This window comes from Cryptotermes secundus, unplaced genomic scaffold, assembly GCF_002891405.2.
Source record: "Cryptotermes secundus unplaced genomic scaffold, Csec_1.0 scaffold285, whole genome shotgun sequence".
NCBI lineage: Eukaryota > Metazoa > Arthropoda > Insecta > Blattodea > Kalotermitidae > Cryptotermes > Cryptotermes secundus.
In genome coordinates this window covers 230,673-250,261 of record NW_019744410.1, presented here as the reverse complement: position 1 = coordinate 250,261, position 19,589 = coordinate 230,673, and the positions used below count along the sequence as shown (strand labels likewise).

Sequence of the window (19,589 nt, the reverse complement as noted above, 5' to 3'; positions counted from 1 at the left end):
TTTGCTGATCGCCCTGAAGTATTTGCAATCTTTTTTTAAACACTCTTAAGGGGAGGGTACATCAAGGAAACTGGCAACCGCAACGCAACCGCAATTTCCGAGAATTGTTATCAGCCTGAGTTGAACACATGTTACTGAATGGAGCAGAGCATAACTGAGGAAACAGAAATGCAACTCGCGGAAAGTCTGAGAAACTAAACTTCCAGGCAACGGAGCATTCCAGTCTTCTCACAATTGCGTTGCAGCGTGGTTTCCTCGTGTGAGCTGTTCTATAACGCGCTTCGGTGTTTCATTTGTTTTGATGGTACGAATGGTTGACGAAGCTGTTAATTTTATTTTTGTGCAGTTCATTGACAAGAGCCTGGTATATATGACAAAAGCCACCCAGACTGTGCTAGGCAGAGCAAATTAGATTTGGCTTTGGAAAGAAATTTTCATGGGACGAAGGAGTCTGGATTCAGGTTATGTTCTTTGAAAACAATATAAGGTCGAGGGCACATCAAAGAAACTGGCAACTGCAAACCGCGTTGCCGATTCCACTATTCGCGCTGTTCCATTCATTAACATGTGTTCAACTTAACATGATGTGAGCAACTAATCAGACGTAAGCTGCTTCACTGTGCGCCTGCTAAAAAGCATTGTATGACCAACTGTAACTAAACATTCTTTGACAGTTGTACAGATTCGTAAACTCGAATGCGCTAAAGTTGATCTGGAGCGATTTGGAAATTTGTGCGGAATAGGTTACGTGTGATATTCGTGTGTGATGGTTACGTGTAGGCCGGCGTATGGCTAATTGTAACTTACAGTAGTGTTTGGAGATTACAAGAAAGATAAGAAGTGTGTAAAAGACGTGAAGAATGACTCAGACACCAGACGAAATAGCAAAACAGATGGACGGGAACCAGGTAAAAGTATGTTCATTAGCAAAATTCCAACATTAACATATGGCCCAATAATATATGCATTTGCCGAACTTCAAAGAGATTGTTGCTAGAGCCCTTTTTTCTCACTACTTTTATTGTCTTTTCTGTTCTTCGGAATGTCTGCAAAGGTCTTAGATCATGAGGACTTTAAAGCTCTGTCTTCTGGGATATAACATTATAACTTATAAAATCTATTGGGTTAGAGTTGGTAACTATTATACTAGTTTTGTCTGCAAACAGAATTGGTTTAGATTTATTCTTAACAAAGTTTGGTACATATCACATCCATCATCAGGGTTAAAGAGTAAGGCAAGGAAGAAACTGTAAGGAAGCAGGGAGCAAGTAGAGCCTTTGGCTGGATCAGATTCCAAATTATTGAATAATACTAAAATTGATTCATCAGTAATCATGGGTGCTTTTTGTTTTTGGTCCATATTGTGCACTAGTCTGCTACTTGCTGGTCTGTCCATATTTAACACTGCCAGCATACTGAAGAACATAACTGTTGTTTGTTTTAGTGTCTTGTTGTACTTCCGGATGTTACTGGTAGGCAGAAAAGCTAATGATCAACACATGTGTCTGAGTAATAAGAGCTTAAACTGTGAGTTGGTGACCCTACCTCGCCTATTCACTAAATCAGATTCTAGCTTACGGTAACTAAACAAATGGGACATATAGTGTCAAATACAGACATCGACCTGAAGTAAGATATTTGTTACCAATTGTCTATAGATTTTCCGTCGAGTGCAACAATATATATTTTGGTCACTTATTATCTCGTCTGCCTTACATGTTTCGGTTCCAAGGAACCATCTTCAGAGGCACTTACAACAAATCATGAAAACACTGGCACAGCTCAACATCCACAGTATGTAGTTATTTGTGGAGAATATTACATATATCGGAATGTAAAGCACAACACTTCCCAGTATCTTGAATGTAGGTATAACACTTGCATCTAAAGACCACCCTCAAACCGAGTCGTCAACGTTAAAATTTAAAGTTAAAGATTAAAAATGTTCAAGTAAAATATTCAGGCTCCTTCTAGGTGAATCGTCCCAATGGAGGGAGGCGTCAGCACGGGGTTTTGTGGGCTGCAAAGATATTATATTACGTTAGGTTGTATCATTATTATATATTTAATGTTAAATAATATTTGATCCAGGCCTTACCTTGTGGTCGGGTGTATTTTACGCGATGTGTATTGCGTACTGCGGTGCAGAAAGCGCGTCAATGTTATTTAAGGCTGTGTGTATCGTGACGTGGTGGGGGGTGTGTGTGTACAAGTAGTAACAAATATTTGTTAGTTCAAATCTTACATGGTTGAAGATTTATATGAAAAAATTTTAATAAAACCTCCATTAGAATATAGATTTCCACACGTCACATTGCTGCAATATGTTGAGGTGACTAAAAACACATTACATTCAAAATTAACATAGATTCTGAGCTCAAATCTAGACTGGGAGACCAGATATCAGACTGAGGTTGTGGTGGGGTTTTCCAGGTCCTTCAATATAATTCTATAAAATATGCCATGACTGATGCCTCTCATGCACTTCCACAATTCAACATTGATAACTCTCAGCATTTCAAGATATTTAATTTCCCATTTAATAAAACGTGATTCTGGTTGATGTGTTGCACAACATGCATCCTAATCAGATTTTTTAACTGAAATGTAATGGTCAAAGTGTAGGGGATGTCAAAGAACAAGATGAAAATGAAGTTGTATTACTGAATACCATGGCTGGTAGTAGGTAGTGAACATGGATGAAGAATGGTGTCATCTAATTTGCCATAAACTTCGTTCTTTTCATGTTTTTAAACTGATAATACTTGTCCTTTGTTTGCTTGGTAATGTGGCCAAACTGTATGGTTAGTGCACTGTGAAGTTACTCCCAAAACTGTTCACATGTTATTCAGCATTATCAATGAATTTCAGTTTGCACATTATGTGATGTTGAGGTCTTGTTGCTTTTTTAGAGCAACTGCAAGCCTCTTGAAGAACTGACAGTCTCTGCTCTGAGGAATGGTGTAATGAAGGAGATTCCTGCCCTGGTAAATATATTTACGTATATTAGAAGTGGAAATTACATTTTTTAGATACAAGTGTAACAGAAAGGATCTAGAAGTGAAAGTTTGTGAGTCATTTTAAGAGAAAGTATTTTGTTAGAACATACGGGAAATATTGCTAATAAGTAAGAATGGGAATCTGCTGTAGAGAAAGCCACGTTTCTTAAAGGAGCATAGAGTTAAGGCATAAGTAAGTAACTTGTTGGGAAAAATATTGAGTAATGCATCATAGGAAGTGTGTGTTTTTGTTATGTCATGTTTTATTATTCTCTCTGTCTTTTCAGTGTTTAGTTGTAATGTTTTATATGGCTCTATGAAAGACTACAATCAGAAGACAGCAACTTGAAGTTGAATTCTAATATATAGCAATATACATTTTAAAAGCGAAAGTATTAGAGTTAAAAAGTAGATCAAAGAAAGTGAAAGCATATAAGAATAATGTATGTAGATCTAAAAACATGTATTGGAGCATTCGGTAGCGTAGTTGGTTGATGCACTTTTGCGACAAGCTGGAAGGCCGCAGGTTCTATTCCCAATGAGGCTATTGGACTTTTCAATTGACCTGATCCTCTCAGCTGAACTGTGGCCCCGGGGTCGACTTAGTCTAACAGAAATGAGTACCATGAATCTTCCTATGGCTAAGTGGCAGCTGGCACATAAGACTGACAACCTGATCGCCATCTGCGAGCTGATTGTCTAGAAGATATGGGAGTCAACCCTAAGGGCTTCCACATCCTGTTACAGGGACAGCTTTACCTTTTTTAAAAACATGTATTTGAATAGGAAAAGTATAATGTTAATTAAAATAGTTTCCAAATATTAAAGAAAATTATAACTAAGAGAACTTGATTTTATTATTCCTGTGTGTTTTAAAAATTCATGCCACATTCATGAATTCTTTGTCATATGCAAATTTTGGGACCAGTGTTCTGGAGGTATGTGGTTTGAATCTAGCTTGGGAAAGGTTGAGGTATAACAATATTCAGGTGAGCTCAGGCCAGTTTGGAATAAGATTATGTAAAATTTTAAAGGTTGAACAGACACGTGACTGAAGTTTCTTTGTTTTTTTTCCTGAGTCTTTCCCTGCAAATACCGACATGATAATTTCAAATAGATATATAACCACTTCCTCTCCAAGACTTTCTAATTTAGCTGACATAGTCATCCCAACATTTTATTTAACAGTAAAGAAAATCTGGAATTGGTACAACATTGTGAAATAACCTATGAAGCGAGCAACCAATCAGGATGCATTTTGCAGCATCAAGACTGGAGAGAAGAGCGGCAGTACTTGTACTACAAGCCACCCCCCACTGTTGAGCCCAATGGTTCATTTCCAATTGGTGCTAAAGAAGCCTGGCTGGAGAGGATGGATTTCCTGAACACGGATCTTAGATGGTTGCTTGAGCTGAAACAGTTCAGGTATACTGTGCTATTGAAGTTTGCCAGAACCATATGTAATTTGGAATGTCTTTTGACGGCATTGCAATGTGAATCGTTGCCGCATGAATATAATTTCATGTATTTATACATTTACAGATTGCACAAATATTATGTTTTTGGGCATTATTCACCATCCTGGTTTTATCTAAAACACTGTCTTGCATTGTCTCCATCTTCAGGTAAAACCAATCTCCAGACCGGAGTCAGGGACTAGCTCTATCGATTGGGCCTAACTGAGTAGGTTTTACCTGAAAATAGAGAGAGAATCCAGTCTTTGAAATGTGTTTTTAAATATAAATAGGATGGTGTTTTAGATAAAATCAGGAGGATGGATAATGTCCAGAAACATAATATTTGTAGTAATGTACAATTGTCAGAAACTTTTATATCTTATTTATAGATTGCATTCTGTGCTTCTGAAGTAACCTGCACATGTACCAAAATTTTTCTACCTTATGTCACTGTTGTATACAAGTGTATTTCTGAAATTCTGCAAAACATTCTATTGTTACTGGAGTTTTCTCGTTGGACTTTTTACTGATATGTCGTCATTAAGAGATCAGTTTTATTTTCAGAATTTCAATAACAGTACTCACTAAATGGGATTGTTAACTGTAATGAGAATGAACTACACAGTCTTATGAAATCATAATGTTATAATGTTAAAAGCTCTAACATAGTCCATCGCACATTACAGAAAAGCAATCACGTGCAACCCAGGGATGCCTAAATCAAACTGACGGTAACCCACATAAAACCAATATAACCAGAGGCAACTAAAATAGGAGGAAAGGAAACTGCATTATAGTGAGCAGCAGAATCCTTAACAATAAACAACCTGTACACCTGAAGATGGCTGAAACATATGGTGTCCAGTGAAGGAAAAGAAGAAAGAATAGTGAATGACATTTGCACAAAGACAGCAAAAAACTCCCAAGTCAGACTTATGAAATCAGCTTAAGTGTGATATGAAATCAGTTTCAGCATGACACTTCTTAATTGCTGACTGAAAACAGGAACAAAGTATATACTTTTTATGAAATAAACTACCCCCACCCCATTTTATACTTTGTGCAGCTGAGGGTTATTTGTAAATGTTTAATCATGCCTATTCTCTGAAGTGAGGTGTAACAAGGTTAAGAATCATTCCTGTTGGTTTCTTATCTTATGCTGGTATTCTTATAATTCCAGATTTTGGTCACAAATAATATACAGTGAACAGACATTGGATGTAATATTGTCATTCTTGCAAGATGCACCTCCATATTATGTAATAGAAGAGTTCCCTCAGGATGATGAGATGTGGAATAGTTTCCAGAACACCCATTACTTAGTGTTCCTTTTGTTAACTCGTCTTGCCACATACAAAGAATCTGAAGTAAGTAGTCTTTGTTCAGAGCTTCTGAAGTAAATTCAAGTAGAACAGTTTTATCAATGGGGAGAGGCTGTACACGTTAACAAAATTGATATTTTCTAAGTAGTATGTTTTGTGAGGTACATCTAAAAATATGTGCATTAAGATTATCTACTGAGGACTCCATATTTACACAAATCTGTGACACTATTCCTAACCATTTAACCCCATGGAACACAGTCCTTGAGAACCTAATAGTCACTTAGCTAGTTCAAATATTCCCAAACTTCTACGAAATCCGAAGAATCATCAGCATGTTCATGAGAGCCCCATTGGTCCCTGTCCTGAGCCAGAGTAATTCAGAGTACCATCTCACATTGATCAGGGTGGTTTACAGGTAACAATGTAGACTTTTGTTCAGGAGGTGCTCAGTTTGAATCTCAGGCAGAATACCTGCTACCCTGTCTTAGGTTTTTTTTGTAGTGCCTCAATTAGGCCGTGATCACTTCCTTCCAGATCTTTTCCAACTCATCAGTCATCATGCCATCTGACACTGTATAGTCTTGGCTTTGAGAGTACATCACTAAATGATGCACAAAAAAAAACAGTTGTAAAGAGTTACCTGTCTGTGTGCAGGTGTTCTGAGTGGTCATTTCCCCTTCAGGCTTTCCAATTAAAATTCAATATACATGTTTCTTATCTTGCAGAAGATATGTATGGTATGAAGGTACACTAACCATATCAGCATTATGCTTGTTAAGGGCCCTACACACACTCCGGTAGACCTGCCAGGTGCGTCTGTGCAGGTCGACCGGAGCGTGTGGATGATAAAATGTCGCAGTTATTGTGACCTGAACAGTCCGCCGGAGCACATTCAAAAAATCATTAGACGACCTGTGCAGTTTTGTACCTGAACCAGGCAAACCGGAGCGTGTGGTGAAATGGCCATCCTCATAACGGTATCTCTTCTTTTTAATTAATGGGACAACTAATGACAGGAGCTGTAAATAAGTTTCTTCATTCATGCGCAAATAATTGTGCCAGTGTTTGGGCACCAGCTTCAATTCACATAACAAATTCACATGTGAATAAACGTTTCTTTTCATCAACCACTCTTTGCACCAAGTTTGATGCTTACTTTTCGGTTTGAAACAATTTGTAGCTAATAATAAGCCAACTACAGCTAGAACATCGTCATCTGTAGGTACCATGTCCGACCGTAGCAAACACACAACTGAAGTAATATCGGAAAGGTGTACCTGAGTATGTGGGCACGCTGGGGTTTTCAGGCTGACCTGTGCAGGTGCACCTGACAGGTCTACCGGAGAATGTGTAGGGCCCTTTATACGGTGTTGTTTTATTTGCAGACAGAGTTTATCTCACCAGAGTATTTTGGCAATCTGATATATGATAATTATGTGTTCACCATCCCAATGATTCTGGACATCTGCATGTTGTATGGCAGAGAGAACAGGACACAGGTTCTGCAGATAATTGATACTGTCTTTCAAGTTCAGCCAAAATACCAAGAAGACCTGGAGAAGTCTGTCCATTTCATCTGCAAGGTAAAGTTGTGAGATGAATCTCATAATATCACAACAGGAGATATAGTGATCGATCTTGTGTAAGTTAGGTGTTCAATATCAACCCTAGGGACGATGGGATGCTAGAAGACCATGAAAGATGGAAAGATGAAGTACACCTTGAACTTTAAAGGAATGGGTTGTAAAACCTAACACTTGTTTATGTTCACAAAGAAGATCTTATGTAAATAAACACTTCATTTTCTAATAGATATCTTGGTGAATATACCAGTGGGTGGTGATAATGATCAGTAGTATGGAATGATTGATCAGACAATGCCACAGCCTTCTTATTTTACCGGATTTTCATGAGTAGTATGTCAGATGGTTCGTTGAAAGTGTATTTATATTATGTTCTGGAGGTATGTGGTTTGAATCTTGGACATGCATCCAGTAATCCTAACTGGAATTTCTTTTTTTCTGGCTTTTGTTGTCTCTTCAGACAAATGCCAGGATAGAACCTTAAAACCAGCTGCAGTAATTCATTTCAATTCAATTCTTTATTATTTGTGTGCTGAGCCAACAGTTGCAAGGCGAATTACAGACACAGCACAGTGTAGATACATGTAATTACATTATGTACAATCACAGCATAAAGTTAAAGACAAATGACATAATAATAATAATTTCATTATCACAAATCTAAGTTTGCTATTGACAATTGAGAAATTAAAAGTGTAGATATTCAGAAAGAAGAAGAATAATAATTCAGTTTAATTGTTGTTTATATTCGTGCAAATAATAATAGTAACAATTATACCTCTGTGGCAGCCTGGGTTCGATCCAGGGTCTGGTCAAGTGGGATTTTTGGTGGACAAAGTGGCACTGGGGCAGGTTTTCTCCGAGTACTTCAGTTTCCCCTGCCAATCTTCATATCACCAACTGCTCCACAATCACCCTCACCTATCATCTGGGGCTGGTACAGTAGGCCAGAAGTGACCGCAGTATAAGGGACTTAGTCCCACCCCACTAGCAATAAAAGAAACAATTATACCATATTTAAAAATCATTGAGGAGATCGTTCCTGCAGACAGCTTTAGCAGCTGCTGCACATCTAGCAGAGGGACAGTTTGTACATGAGGAGCAGACATTGAACAATGTAAAGTCTCTGATATACCGATCAGGAATTTGGAGACCAACAATTTCCAAAATAGGAAGGTAGAATTTTAAACCAAAGTAAACTTGAATTAGAGAGCATCGAGGCAATGTCTCCTAATATGTAGAGTATGCAATTTTAACTCCTCCCGAGCACACATTGATAATGTTATTACTCATTATGTTGCTACTTAGTGAAACCATGTATGTTTGAAGTTTGAATGTCAGGTACTTTAAAACTTTAAACCGCTTTTCTGGTTGTGGTGTTACCTCATTCTGCAGGGGACACTTGTTTCCTTGTACTCACATACAATGAATCTGTATAATATTTAACTGATAATTCTAACATTACTAACACAATATAAACCATATATGACATTTATATTGTGGCATGGACAGCGCAACGCTTGGTAACACCCCCCCCCCCCAGCGGTGACATAACAGCATCGGAGCAACTGTCGCTGCTACAGTAACAGGCCACTCAACACTCTGTCCCCCTCCCCCGCGGTGACGTAACAGCACTTCCTGCAGTGACATAACAGGGGACACTGCGGTTGCTACACAGCAATGAACAACTCTTGGCAGCATTCCCCAGCAACGCCTGTAAACATGGCATATACACAACAGTGGTAGCTATCACATAACTGTTTTCTGTGTTGTCAGTGTGGGAAGCTACATAACGACAGAATTACCAGAGTAACCAGTCAGTTGCAGTCTAGCATTCGCCAAAGTGAGTGAAGTTCATTGTTATTGAGCTGTATCGAGTGAATTGAAATGACTACAGGAGAAGTATTTGTGATACTGCTGATGCCAGTAGTTGTGAGACTGTGAATTGTGTAAATGTAAGAGCAAATGTAGAATAAATTCGCTAGATCCAAGACGGCATGAAGTTATTTGTCATGTTACATACCAAAGACATGACAATTAAGTGTCAGAATTGGTTTATGAACTTGAACNCCGCTGCTACAGTAACAGGTCACTCAACACTCTGTCCCCCTCCCCCGCGGTGACGTAACAGCACTTCCTGCAGTGACCTAACAGGGGACACTGCGGTTACTACACAGCAATAAACAACTCTTGGCAGCATTCCCCAGCAACGCCTGTAAACATGGCATATACACAACAGTGGTAGCTATCACATAACTGTTTTCTGTGTTGTCAGTGTGGGAAGCTACATAACGACAGAATTACCAGAGTAACCAGTCAGTTGCAGTCTAGCATTCGCCAAAGTGAGTGAAGTTCATTGTTATTGAGCTGTATCGAGTGAATTGAAATGACTACAGGAGAAGTATTTGTGATACTGCTGATGCCAGTAGTTGTGAGACTGTGAATTGTGTAAATGTAAGAGCAAATGTAGAATAAATTCGCTAGATCCAAGACGGCATGAAGTTATTTGTCATGTTACATACCAAAGACATGACAATTAAGTGTCAGAATTGGTTTATGAACTTGAACACCCCTCAACGAATTATACTGCCACAAACTGGAGATGCAGCAGATAATCGAATTGCTGCTGAATGAATTGAGGGCCGACTCGAAAGCTTGGCGAGAAGAAATGGCCACAGAAAGAGAAGCCATCGAAGCAAGGACGGTTGCCATGTGAGAGAAGAGGTTGAAAGCCAATATGAATGCCTGGCAGAATGAGATGACGGCCTGCCGAGAAACAATGGAGGCGCTTCTAGAAGAGGAGAAGCCGGCCTCAGTGGACATGAAACCTGAGGCAGCACAACAAGAAGAGGTCCCTGTAGAAGATGCCACAGTGATGCCAGTCAGAGAACTGAAGAAGAAAAGGCGTAGGGACCGAAAACTGGCTGCAGAGCGTCGCCAGTAGATGAATGAACAGGCCCAGTTTCAGGATGGGTGCTGAAAAAAAGGACTGGCTGTCAGCAGAAGAGGGATGAGCTGCTGTGTGAAAGTGACATGGCAGACTAAGAAAAACGACAAGAAGATGTCCCACCATGCAATAGTGGCACGACTCAAGAGAGACATCCTCAGGGCTAACAAGACCCAGGAAAAGTGTTGACCGCGGAAGGAACTGTCCGCTGAGAGAAACAAGATGACCTGTTGCGCAGAAGTGGTATGGTGTAGGAGACACAGGGTCAGAGACAATGCTGCAGCAAGATCCCAGAGAAGACAAGCGCTCTGGAAGCGACGACTAGTGCACCCGGGAGACAACAGAAGAATAAGGAGCCGAAACTTCAAGGAACCCATTCTTAGAAGCATGAAGACATTACATGAGGCCCTTGGACAAGCTCTCGAGTTGGAGGGCGTGAAGGGAAGGATCTGGATTTCCAGTAGATTAAGAGAGATGAGACACTGGACACTGTGGAGGGGTCAACCCCCTCCGAAATGGAAAAAATGGAATAGCACAGAGGAGGAGCTGGTAACGTATAAGCACCGGTCTTCCCAATGAGAGTGAATGAGGAGTGAATGAGCGACAAATGAATGTGAAACGACAGAATCAACAACCGCTGGACCACGGAATTGCTCGAGACAAGCATTTTTAAAAAGGGGGAGCGGAGGTAGTGCCCTGAAGATGAACACCAAAAGAAGATGCAGAAAGCACAGCCTTGAAAGAAAAGGAACGGGGGTGCACCATTAGGCTGTTCGGGACAAACAACCTTTAGAATGGAGCAATGTGACATGGACGGTGCAACGCTCCGTATACACCCCCCCCCTCCAGCAGTGACATAACAGCAACTGCCGCTGCTATGGTAACAGGCCACTTAACACTCTGTCCCCCTCCCCTGTGGTGATGTAACAGCACTTCCTGCAGTGACATAACAGGGGACACCGCGGTTACTACACAGCAATAAACAACTCTCGGCAGCATTCCCCAGGAAAGCCTGTAATCACGGCGTATACACAACAGTGGTAGCTATCACATAACTGTTTTCTGTGTTGTCAGTGCGGAAGCTACATAACAACAGAATTACCAGAGTAACCAGTCAGTTGCAGTCTAGCATTCACCGGAGTGAGTGGAGTCCATTGTTATTGAGTTGTATCCAGTGAATGGAAATGACTACAGGAGAAGTATTTGTGATACTGCCGATGCCAGTAGTTGTGAGACTGTGAATTGTGTAAATATAAGAGCAAATGTAGAATAAATTCGCTAGATCCAAGACAGCGTGAAGTTATTTGTTGCGTTACATACCCAACACATGACAATATATATGCGCCATTGCTATTGATAGTAATGCATGCTTCATGTATTCTTTCTGAATGCTTACTGCTTTGATTTTTCCAGTAACATCATACTCTGAAATATATCCTTATTTTGAGACTCTTGTGATTGAATATTTATGTACGCATGATATGATCTGTGTCAGCATGCATGTTTGGTTATTGTATTGTCTTTTATGCATAACGCATTTTCTTCATTACAGTATTCTGCACTTTCCTCATGTTTGCAATTTATCTCTTAACTGGGGTTTATTTTCAAGCATCCTTTGGCTTCAGGTTTTCAGGTATATAGAGCAGAAGTTTGGAGGGCAGAAACTACCAGAAGGGGAAGTGGTGAAGCTCTTGGAAAGTTCAAACAGGCAAGAGGAGATGATGCTGTTTGAATTGAAGGACATGGTTCTATATGTGCTGGACACTGCAGCAAATATAAGTTTATTTCTAGATATATGTAACCCTGCATGCAAGGTGTTCCATCAGCAGAAGTTTGAATTGAAGTAAGTATAGGGGACATGGTGAGTTACAATGAAGCAAACTCATATTTGACATTCCAAGTAAAGTGAGTCAGCTGATTAGTGTTGTTACTGATTCCCATTGACTTAGAAAAATTAATCCATTTTGTCCAGTCAAGTGCCATGTCAGAGATGAAACTCCAAACTTAAAAACCAAGGATGTAATAATGTGCATTCTTGCCAGGGTGTCACATACATCACCAGTCAATAACAGATGCCTATGGCTCAATGGTGATTGATAAATGTAGAGGAGCAGTGAAATGATAATTAGGAGGGTTTCATTCACCATGAATCTCACATGAAATCACTTGGGATTGAACCCTGGCCTCTGCAGCAAGAAGCCAGTGTGTAACTGCATGATCTGTGGCATGTCTGATCACCATTTACTAATAAACGCTTAAGCGGCCTCCGTAGTCTAGGGGTAACGTTCCCACCTCATGACTCAAGGTACGCGGGTTCAAACCTGGCAGAGGTCGTGGAATTTTTAAGGGCGGAAAAGTTGAGGGAACAAGTCCTCCGGGAGGGACTTTAAGCCGTGGGTCCTGTGTCGTAGATTTACGGCATGTAAAAGATGCTCATGTCTCTAGGCGACCTCTTAGCAAAATTAGGCAACACATTTCCTGCCCAAGTAGTTTCCAATGCCTCTGGTAGATGGGGGAAATATCAGGTACCGAGGGCCGACCTCGTTGGCTGAACGGGGCTGATAGCACTCACCAGTACCGGTAGGGTATGGAGACAATAGAAATTAAAGGGGGACGCACAATGGACCAATAACTGGTCTATGTTCATTGGGAAACCCACCCCCTCTAATAATAATAATAATAATAATAATAATAAACGCTTAATCAGTTAAGATTTTTCACAAAAAAACTATGACATGCATTATTATGTTATAATAAATACATCATGAAACCTAAAGCTGTAAAATGTTGGTTTAGGCTGTTTTGAACTTTTGTACTACAGATCTTTGGGAAATAGCCAACAATAACAGGTCTTTCTGAGCACCATGGTGTAGTAGTTACCACTTCAACATATTTTGGAAGTTTCTGGCTCTAGATATTCTGGAAATGGTATTTTTCTGTGGTTTTCATGATCTTCCTCTGCTTCCCAGCAGACACTCAGACCTTGCCTTGAAATAAGCCATACCTACTTCCTTGCATATTTATCCAATGTCATCATTGACAGCCATGTCTCTCCACTTTCAGTGTGATGTAGCTAATCCATCTGATGAAGCAGTATTAAATAAAGCTAAAACAAGGGTTGGTGTTAAGGAATGTTAAGATTATATGTGGAACACTCACTCAGAAGTAGCCTGTGCATATGCAGAGTAAGAATGAAGGCAAAAACATACTACATCTGTATATATCGGTCCATTTTGTATTCAGTGCTATATATGTTTTTCTGTTAACTGTAATTCTATAGAAATACAGACTTTATAATAGAAGTCCGTACAAACATGCTTTGTTATTAGGATAGCACATTTCTATGAAAACACAGTGCCACAGATCTACAGGAAGCTAGAGATGCTGGCAAACAAGGATGACATGCAGCCCATGTATGTGCATCTGAAGCATAAGTTGGATGTGACGAGAGTGGAGTTGCTGAAAGTCTTCCACAGCTGCCTGGTCACATGTCTAAATTCCCTTCTGGAGCAAACGTAAGAACCACATTTTACCTCCAAAACAATTTAATAGAATCAACTCAAATTTGATACTGAGTGCCTGTACTAAACATCTTCAATCAAATTCTGTTTTAGTTTGTAGGGTAGTCAGTATAGCTACTAGCTACGGGCTGGACGACTGAGGGATCAGAGTTCAAGTCCCAGTAGGGTCAAGAATTTTCTCTTTTCCATGTCATTGAAACAAGCTCTGAGGTCCACCCAACCTCCTATCCAATGGGTACCAGGGAGCTCTTTCCCCAGGGGTAAAGTGGCCGGGGTGTGTAGCTGACCACTGACCTCCAGCTAGTGCCAAAGTCAAGAAAATGTGGATCTATACGTCCACTCATCGTTATGCCTTCATGGCATAGTGCTTTGTTAAACACTTCCCCATGAAGGCATTTGGAGGAGTGGATGTATAGACCCACATTTATCCAAATAAAACTCATCCCGATGAGGTCATTGGATTTTTTCAGTTGACCTAATCCTTCCAGCCACACTAGGCCCTGGGGTTTACTCAGCCTCTAACAGAAATGAGTACCAGGAATTAATTAAATAATTTTCCTTGGGAGTAAAGCGTGGCCGGCGTGTAAGGCTGACAACCTTACTGCCATCTTTGAGCCGATTGTCTAGATAGTGTGGACCCTCAACATCTCACAACCCTGTGGTCCTTCACGGCCTGGTACAGGGATAGCTTTACTTTTTTTTATGTGATATGTTGTATTCACTGATGGCCCAAGGTGAAGCAAGTGATTAGTGGATGACTGTCCAGCCTTTTGAGTGCTGAGATTCAAACTACACACCTTTCAAAAATAAATCAGAATCATTATTGTCTGAGCCAACTTGCTTGATCTGTAGACTATAAATGTATGAATTGGGAAAGTAGGTTTCATGAGTTTTGTTCATAATTCCTTGCTTATATGGTGTATGTGGGGCACGTGGTAGTGTAGTTGGTTGAGGCACTATTCTACAAGCCGGAAGGTGGCTGGTTGAAGTCCCAGTGAGGTCACTGGATTTTTTTAATTGACCTAATCCTTCCAGCCGCACTATGGCCCTGGGGTCGACTCACCCGCTAACAGAAATGAGTACCAGGAATTAATTAAATAATTTTCCTGGGGAATAAAGCGTGGTTGGCGTGTAAGGCTGACAATCTTACCACCATCTTTGAGCCAATTGTCTAGATAATGTGGGACCCTCAGCGTCTCACAACCCTATGGGCCTTCACGGTCTGTTATAGGGATAGCTTTTTTTTTTTTTTACTTTTACTTTTAAATAGTGTTCGTTTAAAGCAATACAAGAATGAAATAATATGAACTTATGCTCTGTAGTATATACTTTACCAACAGCAGGATTTGTGACACTGAATTAGGGCATTTGTACTGTTGTGAAAGTCTTGTATCTGGAATTATTCAGAATCTCATTGAATGCAGTTTAGAAATGTGTGTTTCAAACTGGAATGCAGATATTTTTCAGCTTTATTTGTTTAATGTTTATTTTAATTAATGTTAAATTAAGATTTTTGTATTACTGTAGTGATACCACAACAGAGGCTGAAGTCAAGAGGTATGTTGATGACTATGTGGGAGTTCTGACTGAGTGTCTCACTGAGAAAATGTTCATTCGTGACTACCACTCATTATATCCTATTGATGAGGACCTCGATGCCATGTCACAAGTCTGCCCTGAGATGTATCCTTAGTACAGAATGATTGAAATTCTTCATGATACTGGATTGAATTATAGGCAGTGCTGATATATATGTGAGAATGTACATAAAGATGTGCTGATATATATGTGAGAATGTACATAAAGATAAAATAAGATTATGCCGTTATTGTGAGAGGCATGTGGTAGTGTAGTTGATTGAGGTACTATGCTACAACCTGGAAGGTTGCAGGCTTGATTTCTGGTGAGTTCATTGGAGTTTTCAGTTAATCCAGTCATTCCAGCTGTACTATGGCCCCGAGGTCAACTCAACATCTAGCAGAAGTGAGTACCAGGAATGTTCCTGGGGGTAAGGGGCAGGCAGCACATAAGGCTGACAACATCATTGCCATCTGTGAGCTGATTTTCTACAGAATGTGGGAGCCTCGACATATCACAACGCTATGGGCCTTCACAGCCTATTACGGGGATAGTTATACTTTTTTTCGTGTCATTATTGCTATAGTTCATAAGGTCTGAAGAACTAACACATTGTCACTGTTGCCAAATATGACATTTCAGAGTGTGTGTAATTAGATGGAACATGAGTGACAGAACATTTGTTTTCATCATCATCTTCATGGATTAGGCCATGCATGGTCTCTCCAAAATGCCACATAAATACCGTATTTACGCATAGGCCGCAGCACAATTTTCAGACAGAAATTATAGAAAAAATAATTTTCTTGGAATATTATTTCAGGAGTATTACACTCTGTATTACTAATTATGAATATAATTTTTTTTTATAAATTAAGTGTGATTTCGAATATTTCGAATATAAGCCGCACCCCAGTTTTCCTCTTGAATTTTTGGCAAAAAATGTGCGGCCTATGCATGCGTAAATACGGTAATTAGATTAGAAATACCAACTTTCCTAAGCAGTTGTGTTCCTATTTGCTGGATGATTGAAGGCTGAATTGTTAAATTGAACATGGTCCCCAAGTTAACAGTGAACCAAATTTGCTCCATTTGCCTGGTTTGAGGAGTTGCATGTGATGTAATAAATGACTAAAGAATTGCCAGTTCATTTAGAGATCTGGACCACCAGCAAGATGAATGATTTACATTGTTTTAATATAATGATATGCATATTAATTTCTGTATCATGTCAAGCCAGTGGCAGTCATACATATCCTGCTTCTGTAGATACATGTCTCTCTTGCCCTTCTAATGCTGTGTGGGAGGTAGTGAAAATATGCAATAATGAATGTAAGGATAGTAGTTAAAGAAATGGACCGATTTTGAGTATTCTTACACTTATACTCATGAAAATAATCATTGCAGCAAAGGACCATCCATCATTTCATTGTTGTAGCATGTCATTTCACAAAAAGCATTTCACACCATAAGGAAGGCTGTTCTCCTTAACTGTATGGATTAGGTGCTTCCTGAAATGTGATTTTTTGTTGGAGGCTGTTCTGTCATGCTTTGATCTACCAAGTCAGAGCGAAATGAAGAGGTTGATGAAGGCAGGGGACAGAAGACAAGAACCATTGTCTGATTCACAAAAGGTTAGTGTTTGGTAGGACTTTATGGTGATGCTTTGCTTCATTTGAAGTGAAAGAGAGAGACTGGAAAAGGTAATGAGATGAGAATAGTATAATTATATGGAGTGGAGCCTTTAATTCTTGTCTGGTGAAGCGAAGGAATGCATTTCTGTATTGGGTACACCACATCTCTCCATGGCAGAGTGATGGTATAAAATTGACATTATTTAAGAATTAAAGTATTGAAAGTAGAATTTGATTTTATATTTAGTACAGCATTGTGATTAAAGCTATTGTAACGTGTTTGGAGTAGATACTTCCATGGCAACGCAATAAGAGTGGGCCGCTGCATAGACAACACCGAAACAACAAACGCGTTTCCCCGGAGACGAACAACAGAAGGCTGTTGAGTATCAACGGATGAGACGAAACATGTTACCGCCGTAATCTATAGAGATCATTCCCGAAGCAACGGATTGGCGAACAAGTGAGATCGAACCTTGGCGAATGGTGTCTGGTATCCAGTCCGGAGAACACCTACATAAGCCGAGAGTGACAGAGCTACAACAGCACAGAGCTAATTAGCCTTCATACACTGCAATTGGAACCCAGCCTTCATGCAAGACAGTTGGAACCCAGTCGAGATGTCGCAGAAGCCACGTGATACCACAAGCGATAATACTTGTATGGTGTATAAGTGTGAGTGTCCAATAAAGATTCGCTGAATCCGAGACCCATGTGAATTTATTTGTTGCGTGACATACCCAACACGTGACACTATTTTATAAAACTGTATAACAGCTAATAAAGATACACTAGATCAGCACTTCTGAAGGTTACCAAAAAATAGTGTTTATTTATAGTTATTTGTGTTAATTTACTACTACGACCTTGAGAGGATCATACACTGTGTAATGAATTCAGGTGTTTCCTGTGTTATGTGTCTTTTTAATCTTATTTTTATGTACTTCCTGTACTCCAATTTGAACCGTTTGTATGAATTGCACATATTTCCCCCTTTTAGAATGGAGAGGCAACTGCAAGCAAGGAGTCATCATGTCCTGCAACACTAAAGAAGCATGTAACAGGAGTTGAGCTGGAGTCTCTTATTAGTGAAATCAAAGATGTCCTGCCTCATTTGGGAAATGGCTTTGTGGAGGTAACACTGGTTCTCGCTGTATGAACAAGTCACTTGCTGTAAGTGTTGTGTAACAACTTCAGCATTGAATCATCAATCAGTGGAAGACAAATTTAATTATTTTGCATGAACCTGTGCAATGTATCTTTGAGAATATGTTTTAAATAATGCTTTGGTGAGGGCTATATGGGTGATAGCTTGAGAGAAGTTTCCTTTCTCTGGAAACATGGATGGGGTAGGAGGAGGAGGAGAAGAAGAAGAAGAAGAAGAAGAAGAAGAAGACAACGATGACAACGATGACAATATAAGTGCTCTGGCCTATCCAACATTTATAAAAGACTATGTCTTACAGTTTTTTTTCTTTTCCTCGAATGGTGTAATCTGTACAAAGCCAGTTACTTGTTTTGGACTCTGCCTGTGTCCTCAGGTAAAAGGCGTATTCAATTGGGCCCAAACAATAGAGCTAGTCCTGGCTCTTCATGCTGGGCTGTAATGTACGAGGGTAGTTAGTTAGTTATTGGAGAGGGTGGGTTTCCCCATGCACTGAGACCTGTATTGGTCCATTGTGCTTCCCTCTTTGATTTCTACCAGTCTATATCCTACCAGTACTGGTGCTTACCATCAGTCCCGCCCAGCCAGCGAGACCGGCTCTACTAGCTGAGAGGTATCTATAATGCTTCCCTCATCTACCAGAGGTATTAGAGACTGCTGTTGGGCGGGAAACGTCCGTTAATTTGGCTCAGTGACCTCCTTTGGAGATATGAGGTTCTTTTACGTGCCGTAAAGCTACGACACGGGACCCATGGCTTAAAGTCCCTCCTTGAGGACTTGTTCCCTGAATTTTTCCGCCCTTAAAAATTCGACGACCTCCGCCGGGTATTTGAACCCGTGTACCACGAGTCATGAGGTGGAACGTTACCTCTAGACTATGGAGGCTGCTTTTTAAAACAGTGAAATTGCTAGTCATCAGTTCTAAAGTGAAACAGATGTAACATTCTGTAGCGTGGAATGTGTACAGCTCTGTTGCAGTGCTGGGTTCCTCTCAACCATGACATATTTTGTAGTGCATGTTTCTTTGTGCTGTTACAGAAGTGTTTGGAGAATTTCGACTTTGTGAGTGAGTCTGTGATAAATGCCATATTAGAAGACACATTGCCAGCAGATTTAAGAGACTTGGATTGGACATTACCACGGATACCTCCAGATGTAGTGGTACTCCAAATAATTTATTTTCTGCAGCTAACAGCTGATATAAGATAAAATAAAATCTAAAAGCTTTTCATTGTTCTTGGTGTTATACAGTAGAACTTGGTTATAACGTCATCAAAGGGACCTAAAAATAGTGTCGTTATAAACGAATGTCGTAACCGAAATGGGCACTTCCACAGTAGCCTTATGTTAGTCATGTAAAAATCTACCAAAAACCGAGTT

General features: G+C 40.0%; 1 protein-coding gene across 2 annotated transcripts in view; it reads left to right on the top strand.

Moving 5' to 3' along the window:
* The first annotated feature begins 404 nt into the window (after positions 1-404).
* Positions 405-19,589, top strand: part of LOC111874695 (activating signal cointegrator 1 complex subunit 2) — a 27,419-nt gene continuing 8,234 nt past the window's right edge. The window contains exons 1-11 of one of the 2 annotated variants that reach the window (XM_023870410.2): positions 405-908; positions 2,913-2,987; positions 4,264-4,424; positions 5,637-5,823; positions 7,167-7,364; positions 11,937-12,154; positions 13,641-13,826; positions 15,360-15,515; positions 16,915-17,044; positions 18,045-18,179; positions 19,248-19,370. In XM_023870410.2, the coding sequence (XP_023726178.1) occupies positions 861-908; positions 2,913-2,987; positions 4,264-4,424; positions 5,637-5,823; positions 7,167-7,364; positions 11,937-12,154; positions 13,641-13,826; positions 15,360-15,515; positions 16,915-17,044; positions 18,045-18,179; positions 19,248-19,370 (1,617 nt within the window). In that variant the 5' untranslated portion in view covers positions 405-860. Of the gene's footprint in view, positions 915-2,912; positions 2,988-4,263; positions 4,425-5,636; positions 5,824-7,166; positions 7,365-11,936; positions 12,155-13,640; positions 13,827-15,359; positions 15,516-16,914; positions 17,045-18,044; positions 18,180-19,247; positions 19,371-19,589 lie in introns of both variants that reach the window. The other variant, XM_023870409.2, reaches the window with a different exon arrangement.